Consider the following 17,234-nt stretch of genomic DNA (forward strand, 5'->3'; position numbering starts at 1 on the left):
CAACAGGCTCAGTCTTCCTGGTCAATCTATTTTGACTTGCCTTATACTCCAGTTCCATGTGTTGTGCTGATTATGCAGCTTCTCTGGGGTTGCTGCATTGTTTTGTGTTTTGAATAGCAGACCCTTACATATAGGATGACGAGGTCTTCCTTGAGATACGAGACCATCTCTCATGCTTGCTCTAGACAAGCTCATTCTATCCTTCTTGGAGACTAAAGATTATTTTGAGAAAACTGTAGATCCTTTAACCTGAAAAGCTGGCATCTATGAAAATTGTACATATGATACTAAAAGTGTGTTCATGTATCCCAGGTTGTAGAACACCAGTGTGAAAGCACAATGAGGGTTGTGATGTCTGGAAGTGAAAAGTTGTTAAGATGGTGCCCTTCATGTGGGAGGCAAGGGGAGAGTCAGCGAGGGAGGGTCCAAGGCAGAGGGCTGGCAAAGGTGTGCCAGCTTCAGGAGCTAGGATGACATTGAGGACCTTGAGTCCTGGACTCACATGACCTACTTTAGAAACAGAAACCTTGACTTTGTGAGTCAGTGTTTTTATGCTTCTTTAATCCTCGGGAGGTTTTCATTCAACAAGCATGCTATTCGTTCTACCTGGAGCGCTGTCCTCCTAGGTCTTCATATGGCTGTTTCCTTTCTTTTCACTGAGGTCTCAGCTCAGATGTCACCTCCTCAGTAAATCTTGTTGTTCAGTTGCTAAGCCCTGTCAGACTCTTTGTGACCCCATGAACTGCAGCATGGCAGGCTTCCCTGTCCTTCACTATCTCCTGGAGTTTGCTCAGACTCATATTTATTGAATCAGTCATGCTATCCAACCATCTCACCTCTGTCATCCCCTTCTCCTCCTGCCCTCAATCTTTTCCAGCATCAGGGTCTTTTCCGGTAGTTAGCTCTTTGCATCTGGTGGCCAGAGTATTAGAGCTTCAGCCTCAGTCCTTCCAATGAATATTCAGGGTTGATTTCATTTAGGGTTGACTGGTTTGATCTCCTTGCTGTCCAAGGGACTCTCAAGAGTCTTCTCCAACACCACAGTTCAAAAACATCAATTTTTCAACATGGTAGTAAGATTCAGTAAATTTCACTGACCACCCAATCCAAAGTATGTTCCATCTCCTGCACACTTGTCTGGATCTAGAACCATCTATCTATAGGTTAATTTATCTCCCCCCACCTAGGATGTCAGTTCCATGCACCCAGGATCCCATAGATTCTGTGCACCCCTCTTTCCTTGAGGTGTTGCTGATTCCATGGATCAATAATAAATATTTATGGAGCAAATATTCCATAAATGGAATAATGGAAGATAATGACATAATAGTAGAGCCTGGGATATAAAACGGATAAGACGCATCCCCAGCTTTCAGCTTTGCTTTTGATAGAGGAGGCAGACATAAAAGTAAATAGAGGCAATGTATGGCAAAACCAATACAGTATTATAAAGTAAAATAAAGTAAAAAGTGAAAAAAAAATTAAAAAAAGTAAATAGAGGTAATCCTGTATTGAAGATGCAGTAATGGTAGTTAATCCATAGTATTAAAAAGGCACAAAGAGAGTCATCAACTCTGTGGGGATGAGAAGGGATCAAGAAAAGCTGCACAAAAGAGGTAAAACTGATGTTATGAGTAAACGAATGAGTAGAGGGTTACACAGTAGAAAAGGAAGGAAAAGCACTCAGGCAGACAGTATGTAGTGTGTGCAACCACACAACTGGGGAGAACGTAGTGGGGAGGAGCAGCTGTGCCTGTGTGGCTGTTGGCCTTTGTCTTTTCTCATAGGTCTTTGGTATTTAGGAATCTAAGGCAGAAGGCGTTTGTATCTATATTTAAGCCAAAGTTGTCCAGGTGGAGTGCTGAGTCCCTAAGATTGGAGTGAGGGCGGCAGCAGGGAATGAGAGAAAAACCTTAGGTACAGGTGACAGGAGAGGAGTAGAGTGCAGTGTTGGGCTTCCCAGGTGGCTCAGTGGTAAAGAATCGCCTGCCAAGCAGGCGACATGGGTTTGATTCCTGGGTGGGGAAGATCCCCTGGAGAAGGAAATGGCAACCGACTCCAGGGAAATTTGCCTGGGAAACTCCATGAACAGAGGAGGCTGGTGGGCTACAGTCTATGCGGTTGCAAAGAGCTGGACACAACTCAGCAACTGAACAACAGAGCACAGTGTTAGACCTTGGTCAATGTTATTTCCCACGTGGAGTATCTTTGTTCATTATTAAACTTTGGACATTTTCGAGTTTGCATAAGCAAAGTGGGTCCAAGTCATTCTCAGTTTGAAAACAGTTAACATTCAGCACATAGTTCAGTCGCTCAGTCGTGTCCAACTCTTTGCAACCCCATGAATCGCAGCACGCCAGGCCTCCCTGTCCATCACCAACTCCCGGAGTTCACTCAGACTCGCGTCCATCGAGTCTGTGATGCCATCCAGCCATCTCATCCTCTGTCGTCCCCTTCTCCTCCTGCCCCCAATCCCTCCCAGCATCAGAGTCTTTTCCAATGAGTCAACTCTTCGCATGAGGTGGCCAAAAGTACTGGAGTTTCAGCTTTAGCATCATTCCTTCCAAAGAAATCCCAGGGCTGATCTCCTTCAGAACGGACTGGTTGGATCTCCTTGCAGTCCAAGGGACTCTCAAGAGTCTTCTCCAACACCACACTTCAAAAGCATCAATTCTTCAGCGCTCAGCCTTCTTCACAGTCCAACTCTCACATCCATACATATTGTTTAATCACTCAGTTGTGTCCAAGTCTTTTGTGACCCCATGGAATGTAGCTCGCCAGGCTCCTCAGTCCATAGGATTTCCCAGGCAAGAATACTGGAGTGGGTTGCCATTTCCTTCTCCGAGGGATCTTCCTAACCCCGGATCAAGCCTGAGTCTCCCGCTTGGTAGGTGGATTCTTTACCACTGAGTCACCAGGGAAGCCTGATATCACTTACATGTGAAATCTAAAAAAATGATGCAAATGAGTTTATTATGAAACAGAAATAGACTCACAAACGTAGAAAACAAATTTATGGTTACCAAAGAAGAAAGGGGGAAGGGATATATTAGGAGCATGGGATTAAGAGATACAAGCTACTATACATAAAAAAAAGTTGTGGTTAAATTAAGAGATACAAGCTACCATACATGAAAAGGTCTTGGAACAGACCCTGATGCTGGGAAAGATTGAAGGCAGGAAGAGAAGGGGATGACAGAGGATGAGATGGTTGGATGGCATCACCAACTCCATGGACATGATTTTGAGCAAGCTTCGGGAGTTGGTGATGGACAGGGAAGCCTGGCGTGTTACAGTCCATAGGGTCACAAAGAGTCGGGTATGACTGAGCAACTGACCTGAATACATAAAATATATAAGCAACAAGGACTTACTGTATAGCTTGGGGAAGTATATTCAATACCAAATAATAACTTAGAATGGAAAAATTTTGAAAAAGAATAGATGTATATGCAACTGAATCATTTTGTTGTATACCTGAGACATTGTAAATCAGCTGTTCTTCAATTTTAAAAAGTGTGCAAAAATCTATAAGATACAGGTTCCTTCCTTTAAAGGAACTTTCGCTGTGGGGAGAGAAGTACATATACATGGAATTATTTAAAGCTGGATGGTGTGGATTTGGTTCTTGGGTTAATTCGAGTTCAGAGAAGGCAGGAGCTGTCCATCACAGGAAAAAAAAAAAAAAAGCAAAAGTCAATTTTGAAATAGAAGGTTTCCATGAGGAAGATTTGGATCTTAGAAGAAAAAAAAAAACAACCCTGTCAAACCATCTTATACATAACAATTATGTGTGATAACTCTATAGTTCTCCTGAGTTCAGGAACTAAACACCTTAGTCATTCAGGATTAACTTGTTAGAGACACCAACTAAAGGGAAGAATGTGTTGTTCTTGAAGCTTCATTTTGACGTGGCTCATTCCTTAAATCTTCTGGGCTCTTCTTTATATATATATATATATATATATGTATATGTATATATATATATGATGCTTTTAGGGTCTTGTATGGTCCTGAGTTCTTCACATCTATTTCGACAATTCTTTTTGTAAATATGGTTTCCAATCAGAGTCCCAGCTTTGGTCAGCTCCATGTCTTCTTTTATTCTCGTGGCCACAGCATCAGGTCTTAAATTCCCTGAATGACACATTAGATTGATTTATGTCAACAGTGTTTGTCACCAAGATGGAACTTACAAATCTGTCATTAGTCTTAGAGTAACTTTAGAATGAAGTAGAGTCCTGATGTTCTGAAGCCAGTTACTCATCAGTGCGGAGATCATCAGTACAATAAAATCACTGTTTGCTTCTAAGGTCTGTAACTCAACCCTGATTGTGTGCCAAAGAGCGAATGTCTCTTAGAGATAACATTGCCAAAGCCTGCATACTGGCTTCTTCTTGGAGATTCCCGGTACCTTATAAACACTCTTAGAAGTGCTACAATAGCGAGACCTATTTAAACATTTCTTAAACTTATTTTAGTATGGAACTCTTTGGAGTTTTGCTTAATATGTATAAACATTTTGAGAAGGATGCCTTTAGAAATACTGCTCCAGCCTGTAGCCTCTCTCACACTCACTAGATGCCAGTATCATCATAGCCTTCATCAGTTCCATGCAACAAGGTTCCCAAGCATCAGACCTTGCCACTCTCTTGTAACTAACTTTGGCAAGGGGATCCTCAAGGAAGGGATGGTTCTCCAAGTAACTGAGGGCACAGCACAGACTCTTGCTGGCTCAGTGTTACTCTGTGTGAGACTTGAGAGGGAATGTGGCCAACTAGTTAATGAGCAGTCATCAGATTACAAACGTTTACAAACTCTATCAGACACAACATGGTTCAAATTTTTGCTGAGTAAACTATCACAGAACAATAGATGCTGTCTTTAGATAGAAATGTAAGAATGTCTTTTGACAGCAGACAACTGGGACCTTTGAAACCCACTGTGAACCAGGTAAACTGCCTGAAAGTGAGTGTCATTCCAGAAGAAAAAGGAACATACAATTATTTCAGTTTCTGTTGTGCTGGTCTCGTCTCCCTTGTTGTCTCAGTTCCTTTATACAGCCAGCCTCTGAGGTAGGTACACTTCTTAAGGCTCTTCGGAAGGAATGAAGCTCAGAGGGTTAAATAAGTAAGTTGCCTGAGGCCCCTAGAGAGCATGTAGTGGATCTGGAGCCCAAGCCCGTATGCTTTCCAGCCTGTGCTCTCTGCTTGCTGGGCCTGTGTTAATCCTTGACCGAACTCCTAAGTGTAAAACGCAAGCCAAGATCACCGAGTCTAACATCAAGCATCTCATTTGAGTCTGTTCTCTCCATCGCCTCTCTTGGCTTTCCTGAAGTCAGTATGCTTTGCCAGCATCCTGGACTCCTCTAGAATACAGTGGCTCTTTGTGGAAAACTTGATTCAGAGACGACGATCCCTTTTTGGAGTCATCCGAAAAATTTCGAAAGCAGTTGACTACATATTACAAAATTATAAAGGAACTTCATTCATTAAAGCTAGCACTTCTAAATAAGTGTCAAAAGTACTGTGTTAAACAGAATCACATATTTTCCCCCAATAGTGAAACTTCTTAAAGCCAATTTGTAAAAGGAATTGTACAAAAGGGAAGGCCATAGGTCACAGTTGCCAAATATATTTGATAATCAGAACTCTCTTCGCGGGACCCTTGAATGTTCATCACTGATTCTATCTCTCGGTTGGGAAGATCCCTGGAAGAGAGAATGACAACACACTCCAGTCCTCTTGCCTAGAGAATCCCATGGACAGAAGAACCATGAACAAGGGGGTACAGTCCATAGGGTCGCAAAGAGTTGGACACATCTGAAGCAACTTAGCATAGCAAGCATGGATGTTCATGTCTTGTAAGGTATTACTAGGGAAATACAGATAAACTCTGTTAACCTGCTTATAGTTTTTATTTTGGAAGGTTGGTTTTTAAACAATAGTAGTGACTTGAGCCATGAAATATTTTGTTAAAATAACATAGTATGGACAACATGCTCACTTTTAAAAGAATTAATATTCATCGGTTGCTGTGGGATGAATCTATGCCCAAAGTAGAATCCTACAATAAAATATAGCTCTGCACTGTATATTTCAAAATAAGGAAACACTCATTCAATTAGAATTTGGTGAAAGGCATTGTCTCTGTCTCTTACTTTGTTTAATAGTCAAGGTAATCTCCTTTCATATTATGCATTCTGGATTTTCCATTTAATTTTTTGTCTTTTATTTCCTTTTATTTCACTTCCCATGATACCACGTACATTAAATTTTTTAAAAAAGAATAGTATACTGTCTCATGTTTCGTAGATTCTGGTTAGAAATCATGCTTCTTGTGTAGATTTAAAACTCATATTTTTAGATGCTTATTGTGACCACACTTTGTCTCATTGGATATTCAGGAAACAGATGTGGTACCAGACATCAGGCTTTTGGACAAGTTTAGTCAGATTACACCTCTGCTCTTCACCCCAACGGATGAGACTATCCCAGATCCACCACTGGAGACTCTGTACATCATCGACTTCTTTATTGCATTGGCAATATGCAACACAGTAGTGGTTTCTGCTCCTAACCAGCCACGGCAAAAGGTAAGACTAATGCAAACGAGGGTCACCTTCCAGAAGAGAACTTTGGGTTTAAATATATTTGTTATGTGCTCTTACTGTGCATGCATGCTAAGTTGCTTCAGTCATGTCTAAATCTTTGCAACTCCATGGACCATAGCCTGCCAGGCTCCTCTGTCTATGGGGATTCTCCAGGCAAGAATACTGGAGTGGGTTGCCATGCCCTCCTCCAGGGGACCTTCCCTACCCAGGGATCGAACTGGAGTTTCTTACATCTAACCTGCATTGGCAGGTGGGTTCTTTACCACTTTCGCCACCTGGGAAGCCCATGGTCTTATATGGATTGTAATTAACAATAGTAACAGGTAACATTTATACATCATTTAACCTGTACTCTGAATTTATGATGTTCTAAGTGATTTACTGGTATTAATAGATTTAATACTCCCAACATTCCATGAGTTAGGTTCTATTATTCTGCTACTCCTCATTTTACAGGTAAGCTTAAGTAACTTGCCCAGGGATACAGGACCAGTTTGTTGAGGAAATAGAATTGAACCCAGGGAGTATGGATCCATGCTACTACACTACTTTGCTTCCAGGAGGATAGCTAATGAGAGCAGTTCTTGGCAAATGTGACTCTCTTCATTTTGCTTTACTTTGCCTACCAAATTGAAGCTTTCTGTGAAACTTCTGAGACCTCCAACATATGCACTACATCAAGCAAAATATAAAGTATTAGATTCATTATCATGTTTAATGATAACATACCTTTTCATATGCCACTTGGGTAATGTAAACTCAATCACTGGAAGATCCAATACATCTATAATATACCAAGGTTCTGCTGTTCCCACACAAGCTGAATCTTTAAAGTCTCTTTGTAGCTTAGAATTCATGGAAAATTCATTTTCAATTAAAAAGGAAAGCTTGCTTTAGAGATTGGTGATTCACCACTCGCTGTGCTGTCTTCCTTGAGTATAACTATTTCCCCTTTTGCATGCATCCACTTAAAATTCAATTTGCAACACAACCCAATTAAATTTTCATTTTCTATTAGATCATTTTCTCTTGGCAACTTCAGAGGTGGTCAGTTTTAACATGAAAATAACTTCTCATTAAGCTTTCATTTGATCAGAAACTGTATTTTTATAAGATTTCAATTAGAAACTTGCTCTTTGAAGTTATCTAGTTAGAGGATAAATCACTGGTTATTCTGTTTTTCTCCGTTACAACACCTTTTGATATACGTCTGTTTCCAATGCAGACATCTTCTGGCATTTTCTGCTTAAGAAACAGAGTTGTCTTATCCCCAAAGAATGTAATATTCTGTGGCCTGAAATAAAATCTCTGTAGGCATATATAAGCCTAAGTGTTATGATATTTTAAGGTAGTGATAGCAAGGCAGTGAATAAAGAGCTCATTGGAATTCATGTGTAATACAGAAACGTCATCTGTAGTTGAGTTCACTTTTCATTTTTGAGTTGCCAGTAAGTTTGCAAATTGACCAACATGAGTCCCTCAAACTATCATAAAGTTAATAATTATTAGGTGAAAATTATTTAATTCTTGGACATTTCTATTGTGAAAATTTTACAATTCAATTAATTGGTCTTCCCAATTAGTATTAAATTCTAAATTGAATCACTGGTAAGAGTTAAGATCTGGAAGAAATCAGAATATGAACAAGAAAAAGTTCTATAAAAGTAGAAATTTGAATTCATATCATGATATTGATAGTCTTCCATAAACTACTTTATTGGCCTGTTTTTCTTAAGTCAAATTAACAACCTTTTTTATAATCTGAAAAATGAAAGAAAAAACACATTTTGTTAGTCTTTTGATTTACTTCTACAAATCACTCATTTGTTTTTCTGCTGCTCACACTATTTTTATAGCTTTTTCAGTATGGCCCTGTAATCTTTATAAACTTGATATTTAAATATTATATAACATTTTAAGATGTCTCTAATTTGTTATTATTGAATACTTATAATTTTAAAATTATTATTGCTAGGATGCATATAATAAAGATAATTTTTTATATTAGGTTATTTTATCAGAAAAATTTCCTAAAAGTATGCCCACTGCTACTAATATTAGCACACTTTATGTCTTTTGCTATGAGCTGTCAGATTTCTTCCTAAATAGTTGTAGAAATTCACAGTGCTACCAACATTAGTACATCTTTTTCATAATGGCTGCTTTTATTTTTATTAATTTTTTTGCATCATTGTTAAATATGAAACAGTTTGCTATGTAAGGGAGTGGTAACTTTTCATTGTCCTTTTGTCCCCTAGTTTGACTTCATAGTTGTTATCAACTGCTTTTGGCTGTTTTATTGAGACCTTCTCATGTTATCTTTCCTAGGTCGGACTCTCTTCTCTGCGTGGAATACCCATTAAATCTTTGGAAGAGATTAAAAACCTCTTCCAGAGACTGTCTGTCCGAAGGTCGAGTTCACCATCTCTTGCCAGTGGGAAAGAGCCATCTGGAGTCCCAAACGCCTTTGTGAGCAGACTCTCTCTGTTTAATAGAATGAAACCAGCCTCACCTGTGGAGGAAGAGATCTCCCAGACAAGTGAGAGCCTCCAGGGCTCTGATAACTCAGCATGTCCCACAGAAATTGAGAAACAAAACAGCAATGCAGGCATCGCAAATGGCAAGGTGGAAGCCCTCGCTGGACAGCCCTTGACCTCCAGCCTGTGTTATGAGGCTGAGAGCCCCGATGAAGCCGCCTTAGTGTACGCTGCCCGGGCTTACCAGTGCACTCTGCAGTCCCGGACCCCAGAGCAGGTCGTGGTGGACTTCGCTGCTTTGGGACCATTAACATTTCAACTCCTACATATCCTGCCCTTCGATTCAGTAAGGAAAAGAATGTCCGTGGTGGTCCGGCACCCCCTTTCCAACCAAGTGGTTGTATATACAAAGGGCGCTGATTCCACGATCATGGAGTTGCTCTCTGTGGCTTCCCCAGGTGGGTTCATGCAGGTCTGAGAAAGAAGTGATGGGAAGGGCTTCATGATCACAGGGCCACTCTCAATGGTCTTGTAAAGGCAAACAAGCAGATCTGTGAGGATCCATCACACTTGATGAAGTAGGAGAAGCTGCCTAGGATTTGGTGAGAAAGCACCTAACTTTTGGGGTTCCATAGACCAGGGTTCAAGTCTGTATTCTTTTTTTTGAAAGTGAGAATGTTGTGTAACTCATGGCAGAGGACACAAACATTTAAAACAATAGAAGTTACACTCAAGTATAGGGTTTCACATTTTTATATAATTCTTATGCAATATTAGGGTTCTCAAGTATAGGCTTTCACATTTTTACAAAAACAAATAACATTTGTCCATAGTATAATCAGCAGATAATGGATCAAAGGGATATACTATATGCAATATATGCAGTGCCTCTGCTCAGAGCCTAGAAAATGGTAAGTGCTCAGTGGAAGACAGCCAGCATCAGTATAATCATTGTTACTGTCATTATCACTGTTGTGGGAATGGTATCTGCATTAATTTGGGAGCCTTTTTCTCCCCAAGGAGAAAGGAACAAGGGAAAGATTTATTCTGAGGGGATCCCTTTTATAAATGCACATTTAGGATTCAAAACTATGAGGCCTTTTGTTTGTTATGGATTAAGGTTCCATTATTTTTTTAAAATGTCTGTCGGATAAACTGGTAGGAGCACTTGTGTTTCGTCAATTATTTCAGATGGACCAGGTCTGGAAAAACAGCAGATGATGATAAGGGAGAAAACCCAGAAGCACTTGGATGACTACGCCAAACGAGGGCTGCGCACTCTGTGTATAGCGAAGAGGGTGAGGCTGCTTGGGGCACCCAAAGGCTTCCTTCTTTCATGTGTTCGACCATCATTTAATGAAAACAAGCATGTATCAAACCCTGATCCAGATATCTGAGAAAGTTCCTGGGCCAGTGGCTTTCTTTTCATATAGCTTCCTTATTCCTTATGTATTAGTTGGTCAGAGTTTGTTCTCAGAGTATTTTGCCAGAAAAGTTTTCAATAGATCTGAGTATTTTCATTTGGAAACAGCAGTTCGGTTTGGTTCAGTCGCTCAGTCGTGTCCCCATGGACTCTTTGCAACCCCATGAATTGCAGCACGCCAGGCCTCCCTGTCCATCACCATCTCCCGGAGTTCACTCAGACTCACATCCATTGAGTCCGTGATGCCATCCAGCCATCTCATCCTCGGTCATCCCCTTCTCCTCCTGCCTCCAATCCCTCCCAACATCAGAGTTTTTTTCCAGTGAGTCAACTCTTCTCATGAGGTGGCCAAAGTACTGGAGTTTCAGCTTTAGCATCATTCCTTCCAAAGAAATCCCAGGGCTGATCTCCTTCAGAATGGACTGGTTGGATCTCCTTGCAGTCCAAGGGACTTTCAAGAGTCTTCTCCAACACCACAGTTCAAAAGCATCAATTCTTCAGCGCTCAGCCTTCACAGTCCAACTCTCACATCCATACATGACCACAGGAAAAACCATAGCCTTGACTAGACAGACCTTAGTCGGCAAAGTATTCCTGCCTGGAGAAGCCCATGGAAACTGCAGTATGGCTGGGAGTAAAAATCCCTGGACCCTACTCTCTGGCTCTCAGTACCTTGTAAATGTCTTTCCTCTGTCTTGTAGCATTTTTAATGAATGAGGCCAGAGACTGGCCTTTATTTTCCCCTTAGAAGTTCTTGATATTTTTTCCTTGTTGGCTTGTACATCTTTACCTGTAAATCCAGATAAATTCCCTAAATATTATCTCAGTTTTGATTATTCTCTATGTAGAATAATCCTGAGACCTAGTTTTTCCTTTCTACATAAAAAGTTATGTAATAAGAAAGTAGAGTTCCAAGAAGTAATTTGAGGGGTGTTACTACCAAAACCATCCCTGGGAGCCTGGGAGAAACTGAGATACATAGTCTTTTAAGAGTAAATTCATCAAGTTTTTTTGTGCCCCTTGGCCAGTGGGGCCTGGCTTCAGTACTGACCAAGTCCAGCTGCTCAGCTGTAATGTGTGCTTTGTGCTAAGTTGCTTTAGTTGTGTCTGACTCTTTGCAACCCTGTGGACCCACCAGGCTCCTCTGTCCATGGGCTTCTCCAGGCAGGAATACTGGAGTAGGTTCCTATTTCCTTCTCCAGAGCATCTTCCTGACCCAGGGGTTGAACCCGCATCTTTTCATGTATCCTGTACTGGCAAGTTCTTTACCACTAGTGCCACCTGGGAAGCCCACTCAGGTGTAATAAGCCTATGCAAAGCCTTACACCTTTAGATTCCTGTCCCTTATTAATAAGCCAAGACATGCCGAGTCCCATCCCTACAACTGTATCCCCAAATGCACACCTAGGTAATGTTTCTTCCTTCAGTGGAGATTCAGCTAGCTCATTGATGAGAGCTGTGGCAGGAGAAGATGGAAAAGTCTACTTAAGGTAGGGAAGGAAAATCTAGTAAGGCCTAGGACAAGGGAAGAATGTACTTATGGGGAAGGGAAGGGAGTCTGCTATCAAGATATAGCTAAGACTTTGTTCCTTGTTTCTTGTCCTTCAGTGATTTATCTGTCAGTTCACACAGGGGAAATACTGGAGGAGAACCAGGAAGGCTGCTCTTGCCAACTCTATTGCTTCTCCGTAACTACCTCCCACCCATTCTGTCATCCTCTCCCTCCCTGGATCTGAGCCCTGCAGTTAATTTTTGCTGTGTTAGAAGCCAGAGTGTCAATTTTCTGTCCTTCATTGTGAGCTGTAACTAGTAGAGAACATGGAGAGAAATGGGTAGATCAAAGCATCCATTCTTTACTGGCTGTCCGATAATTCCTAAATGATAGAGCTCCTGAGAGAACTGCAGACTGAATTGGAGTCTTAACTGAATTGGAGACTGTAACTAGGTCCTGAGACCAGTGCAGGCATCTCTCATTTCTTTCCCAAATTCTAATTCTTGGGAACTGCCTTAGGGAAAGTAGCATATTTTATAGACTCCGAAGCACTTAATATCAGCTGCAAGGATAATCAAAAGCCTGTCTCACACATGGTTGTAAGAGTGAAGTAATCAAGATCAAAACAGAGCCTCTGCCTTTTCAGTGGAATGATTCTGTCCTAATAAAGATAGAGCCCAGCAGATGTCAGATTCTCCCAAATCAAATTACCTTGTGGGCAAGAATGAGTAGAGAAATTGGCTCACCCCATCAACTCCATGCTGCTTTATAAGAATTGAAAGTAGATTTCTTCTCTACAGCAATCTGAAAACAGAGGAACATGTAGCATTGGTTCTTTCTCTAGGAATTCCACTTGATGTTTTGTTTGGAAGCGAGCTTTCTTGCTTCACTCATCTGGCTTCCTCTTTGTTTTAACCCCTATGAATAACTCACCCCATAAACCAACCATCAAAAGTAATCAAAGGTGGGACTTTCCCAGTGGTCCAGTGGTTAAGAGTCCACGCTTCCAATGCAGGGAGTGTGGGTTTGATCCCTAAGTAGGGGAACTAAGATCCCACGTGCCACTTGGTGCGGCCAAACAAAACTGCTGCTGCTGTAGCTATGTGACACCTGAAATTGAGTACCTAACACCACTTTCTCAGCTGCACCGTTAGAATCCCCCTGGATTTCACTTTCAAGTGGCTCCTTTCTCTCTGCATAGTTCCTGGCTTAATTAAATAGATTAACCCACTTTCATCTTAAGAGTAGAATTTCCCAGAGATACTGAGCTACAGGGTCCATCCATCCTCAGGGTTTTACTAGTCTGATCACAGAGCTTGGGAGGTTTGCTACCGGGTATGGTATTTGGACCTGGCCTAAGTGAACCCAGAAAGAGGAATACCTAAAATGAGTTCATGGTTTGATATTTTTCTAGTGTGGGTCTTGACAGGTTTATCACATAGCTTGCCTCATAGCTTTTTCCCCTCCCCCATAGGTCATGAGTGACACTGAATATGCAGAGTGGCTGAGAAATCATTTTTTAGCTGAAACCAGCATTGACAACAGGGAAGAATTACTCCTTGAATCTGCCATGAGGTTGGAGAACAAACTAACTTTACTTGGTAGGTGGACTACGGTGTATTGTCTTAATGGAGAATTTTTTTTAATGCCTAATGTCTCTGTATTAGTTATTCACCAGTGCCTTTTTTCCCACTTTGATCTAATAGATATATGTGTTTCTATCCACCCTGTCCAGTTTGATTTCTACCCACCTTCCAATCCTTCCCAGTCCGTTTTTGACCACAGTAAACTTGACTTCATTTGTGGTAGGCTCAGCGTGATCATCCTTAAGATCATTTAACAATTCAACACTTAGCATAGAATATAAAGCTGAATAAATACCCTTGGTCAAGAGAAGAAAGCTAGAGTTTCTTGCCAGATATTGGATAAGGTTTTTTAATATATGTTGTCTTTTTGAATCCCACACTACAGATCTGTTTTACATAGAAGAAACTTGGTGCACAGAGCAGTTTAATGACTTGTTCAGAGTCACAGTCTAGTCACTGGCAGAGCTGGGGAGAAGCTCAGAGCTATCCATCCCTCACCCTAGGGCCCATATTCTTTATTCTGTGCCTGCAATTGGACTAAAATTTTTTTTCTCTCTCTTAACTTTTTGGTTTCAGCTAAAAGTTGCACACCTGACACCTCTTGTTTCAGATTGAACTGCATCTTAAAATCACCTGGAGGAGTTTAAATAATACCAGTGCCTACCCACAGAATCTGATTCAGTTGGCCTGATATATAGCCTGTGTATTTGAATTTTTCAAAGTTCCCCAAGTAGTTCCCAAGAGGCAGTCAAGGTTGAAAAACAGTTTTAGGGTCTGAACCTCTAGATACTAATACAAATGCTAACACACCAAAATACCAGTCTCTAAGCTCCATTCCTCAGGTTCAGAGAAAAGCAATGACCTGACTTGGTCTCTAGCCAGTTGAGTAATGATCTTCCTCCCAAGTCGTTTCTGCATGACAGTGTGAGTGGTCTATAATAGATCCATTTTTCCTCGTCTGCAGTCCCAAACTCAACATGCTTTGTGGCTTTAGTGCCAAAACTCATTCAGTGGCAAGATCAGGCCTGATTTGATAAGACAGTTTAAAGTATTTGTTATCCTAATTAGTGTGATTATTGTAATTTATAAGTTTTGCTAAAGAAATATTAATATGCTTGATTATCAGATATTATAAGATATGACTCATGTACCGTGTTACCTAAAAATCTGCAGAGCTTTTGAGTTCCAAAATATAGCTAGTCTCAGTTGTTTTAGAAAAGGAAATTATGGACTTAACAGTGTGAAAGAGCATTAAAAATAGATATGGTGGGTTACTGACCAGAACATTCTTTAAAAGCCTGTCTTTACCCTTGGGAGTATCATAGAATTATAAAATTGGGGAGTAAGTTTATATAAGTAACTGAATGAAATCCCCTCAATCCCCCTAGAAGAAAGCTAGCCAGAAGGAGAGCAAGTGAGTTTGATAAACTCATAGAGTGCTAAGGCTTTCCTCCCCCAATATTACTTTTTTGTATATGATTTTGGTCTGAGGAGTCAACATTTCATTTGGACCCCTTGAAGCTACTGGAGTGGTTTGCATAGTTCAGAACAGGATCAGCTAACAGATAGGTTCCATCACAGTTTAGGCGAGCTTCAGCTGGCTTTTGTTTCTTACAAGCGCTATTGAACTCTGGTTATTTTTTAGGTGCTACTGGCATTGAAGATCGTCTGCAGGAGGGGGTCCCTGAGGCTATAGAAGCCCTTCACAAAGCTGGAATCAAGATCTGGATGCTGACAGGGGACAAACAGGAGACAGCTGTCAATATTGCTTATGCGTGCAAATTACTGGAGCCAAATGACAAGCTCTTTATCCTCAATACTGAAAGTAAAGTATGTACCCTGAGATTAGCCCAGTCTCCTTTTTTCCAAAGCCAGTGGAATACTTGTGATTTCATGACTGTTAGGAGAAGGAAAAACCAATGACCCTTAGCTGCTTGATAATCAGTTCTTCTGTCCAGCAGTGGGACTTCCCTGGTGGCTCAGTGATAAAGAGTCGGGCCTGCAATGCAGGAGACCCGGGTTCGATCCCTGGGTCAGAAAGGTCCCCTGGAGAAGGAAATGGCAACCCACTCCAGTATTCTTGCCTGGAGAATTCCATGGACAGAGGAGCCTGGCCGGCTACAGTCCATTTGGTCAGAGGAGTCAGACACGACCTAGCAACTGTACTGCTACTACTGTCCAGCAATGTAGCTGGTTTAGTTATTTTAAAAGCTTGGAAAATATAATGATTCAAAGGAAAAAATTCCCATTAAAAGAATTTCCAGTGGATTTGCTTCTCTCTTACCCCCATATTGAATTGTCACTGAGTTGACCAGATTTAGCCCATGATGACAAAATATGTCAAGATGTGAGGCAGGCATCTTCCTCCCTTTCAAGCTGAGGGGAAGTGATTTCTGGTGTAATTGTGTGAATATTTTCCTGATAATTCTAAAATTAGGCTCAGAGGATAATCTTGCCCTCTAGTGGCAGATTTTATACAGTGCACCTGAGAATATCAAAAGTTGAAAGAACTTGAAGGGAAAAAAGTTTTTTATTCTCCTTTTTTAAGGAGAAGGAATTTAAAAGGTTTGGATTCAGCCTATATTTTCCAATACCCTCTTCCCTCCAGCCTTGTCACTAATCTCTAACACAAATAATCTAATTAGTGAAAGTGAAGTTGCTCAGTCATGTCCGACTCTTTGCGACCCCATAGACTGTAACCTACCAGGCTCCTCTGTCCATGGGATTTTCCAGGCAATAGTACTGGAGTGGATTGCCATTTCCTTCTCCAGGGGATCTTCCCAACCCAGGGCTCGAACTCAGGTCTCCCACATTGTAGACAGACGCTAATTTACCGTCTGAGCCACCAGGGAAGTCCTGTCACTAATCTCTAACACAAATAATCTAATTAGTTAAACAGGCATTTTATTGAAGATTCTTAATACAGTGACACTAAGAATTTGTGCATGTTGTATAATTTGCTTGGAAAACCTTCCTCCTTCCTTCCTAAGTTGTCAGGCTCTATCAGTCACGTTCATTTTGCCATAGCAACCTACCTCTCAGAAGTTCTCTGGAACTTGCCACCCGGATCATGTCTTGGGTCTTGGCCACAGGCTACCGTGTTTGATTAGCCATGTTTTTATGGCCAGTCTTCAGTCAATACCCAACTAGATGGTACACTTTGAGGGAAGAGAATTTTCCTTAATACAGACTTAGTTCTCCTTGGCAGTGGACAGTGGCCCAGGAACCCATAAGCAAAACTAGCAGCCAGATCCCAGTATCAGCAAGGGAGTTAGCACCAGAAAATGCCTGGTCATTTTACTCACTAAAATGGATGTGCCCTTAAGTCTAGTAAGACCTGGATTCAAATGCTTAGCCTGCCAGTGACCAGGTATGTGACCTTTGGGAGTTAACCACCTGAGTCATTTTCCTTAACCTGTAATGTGAGAGTAGTGCCCATTTCATAGCATTGTTGTGCATATTAAATGGGAAAATATAAATTGTTTAATATGGCCCCTGGCAGGTGTAAGGGCTCCCCTGGTGCTTCACTGGTAAAGAACCCGCCTGCCACTGTAGGAGATGTGAGTTCGATCCCTGGGTTGGAAGATCCCCCAGAAAAGAAAATGGCAACCTACTCCAGTATTCTCGCCTGGGAAATCACCTG

General features: G+C 41.2%; 1 protein-coding gene across 1 annotated transcript in view; it reads left to right on the forward strand.

The window, feature by feature from the left end:
• ATP10D (ATPase phospholipid transporting 10D (putative)) overlaps positions 1 to 17,234 on the forward strand; it is a 124,670-nt gene that overhangs the window by 78,622 nt on the left and 28,814 nt on the right. Inside the window, exons 11-15 of the mRNA XM_052642271.1 lie at positions 6,407 to 6,595; positions 8,942 to 9,548; positions 10,282 to 10,388; positions 13,480 to 13,606; positions 15,237 to 15,421. Coding sequence (XP_052498231.1) covers positions 6,407 to 6,595; positions 8,942 to 9,548; positions 10,282 to 10,388; positions 13,480 to 13,606; positions 15,237 to 15,421 — 1,215 coding nt within the window. The remainder of the gene's footprint in view (positions 1 to 6,406; positions 6,596 to 8,941; positions 9,549 to 10,281; positions 10,389 to 13,479; positions 13,607 to 15,236; positions 15,422 to 17,234) is intronic.

The sequence above is a fragment of the Budorcas taxicolor genome, chromosome 6 (genome assembly GCF_023091745.1).
Source record: "Budorcas taxicolor isolate Tak-1 chromosome 6, Takin1.1, whole genome shotgun sequence".
Lineage (NCBI taxonomy): Eukaryota > Metazoa > Chordata > Mammalia > Artiodactyla > Bovidae > Budorcas > Budorcas taxicolor.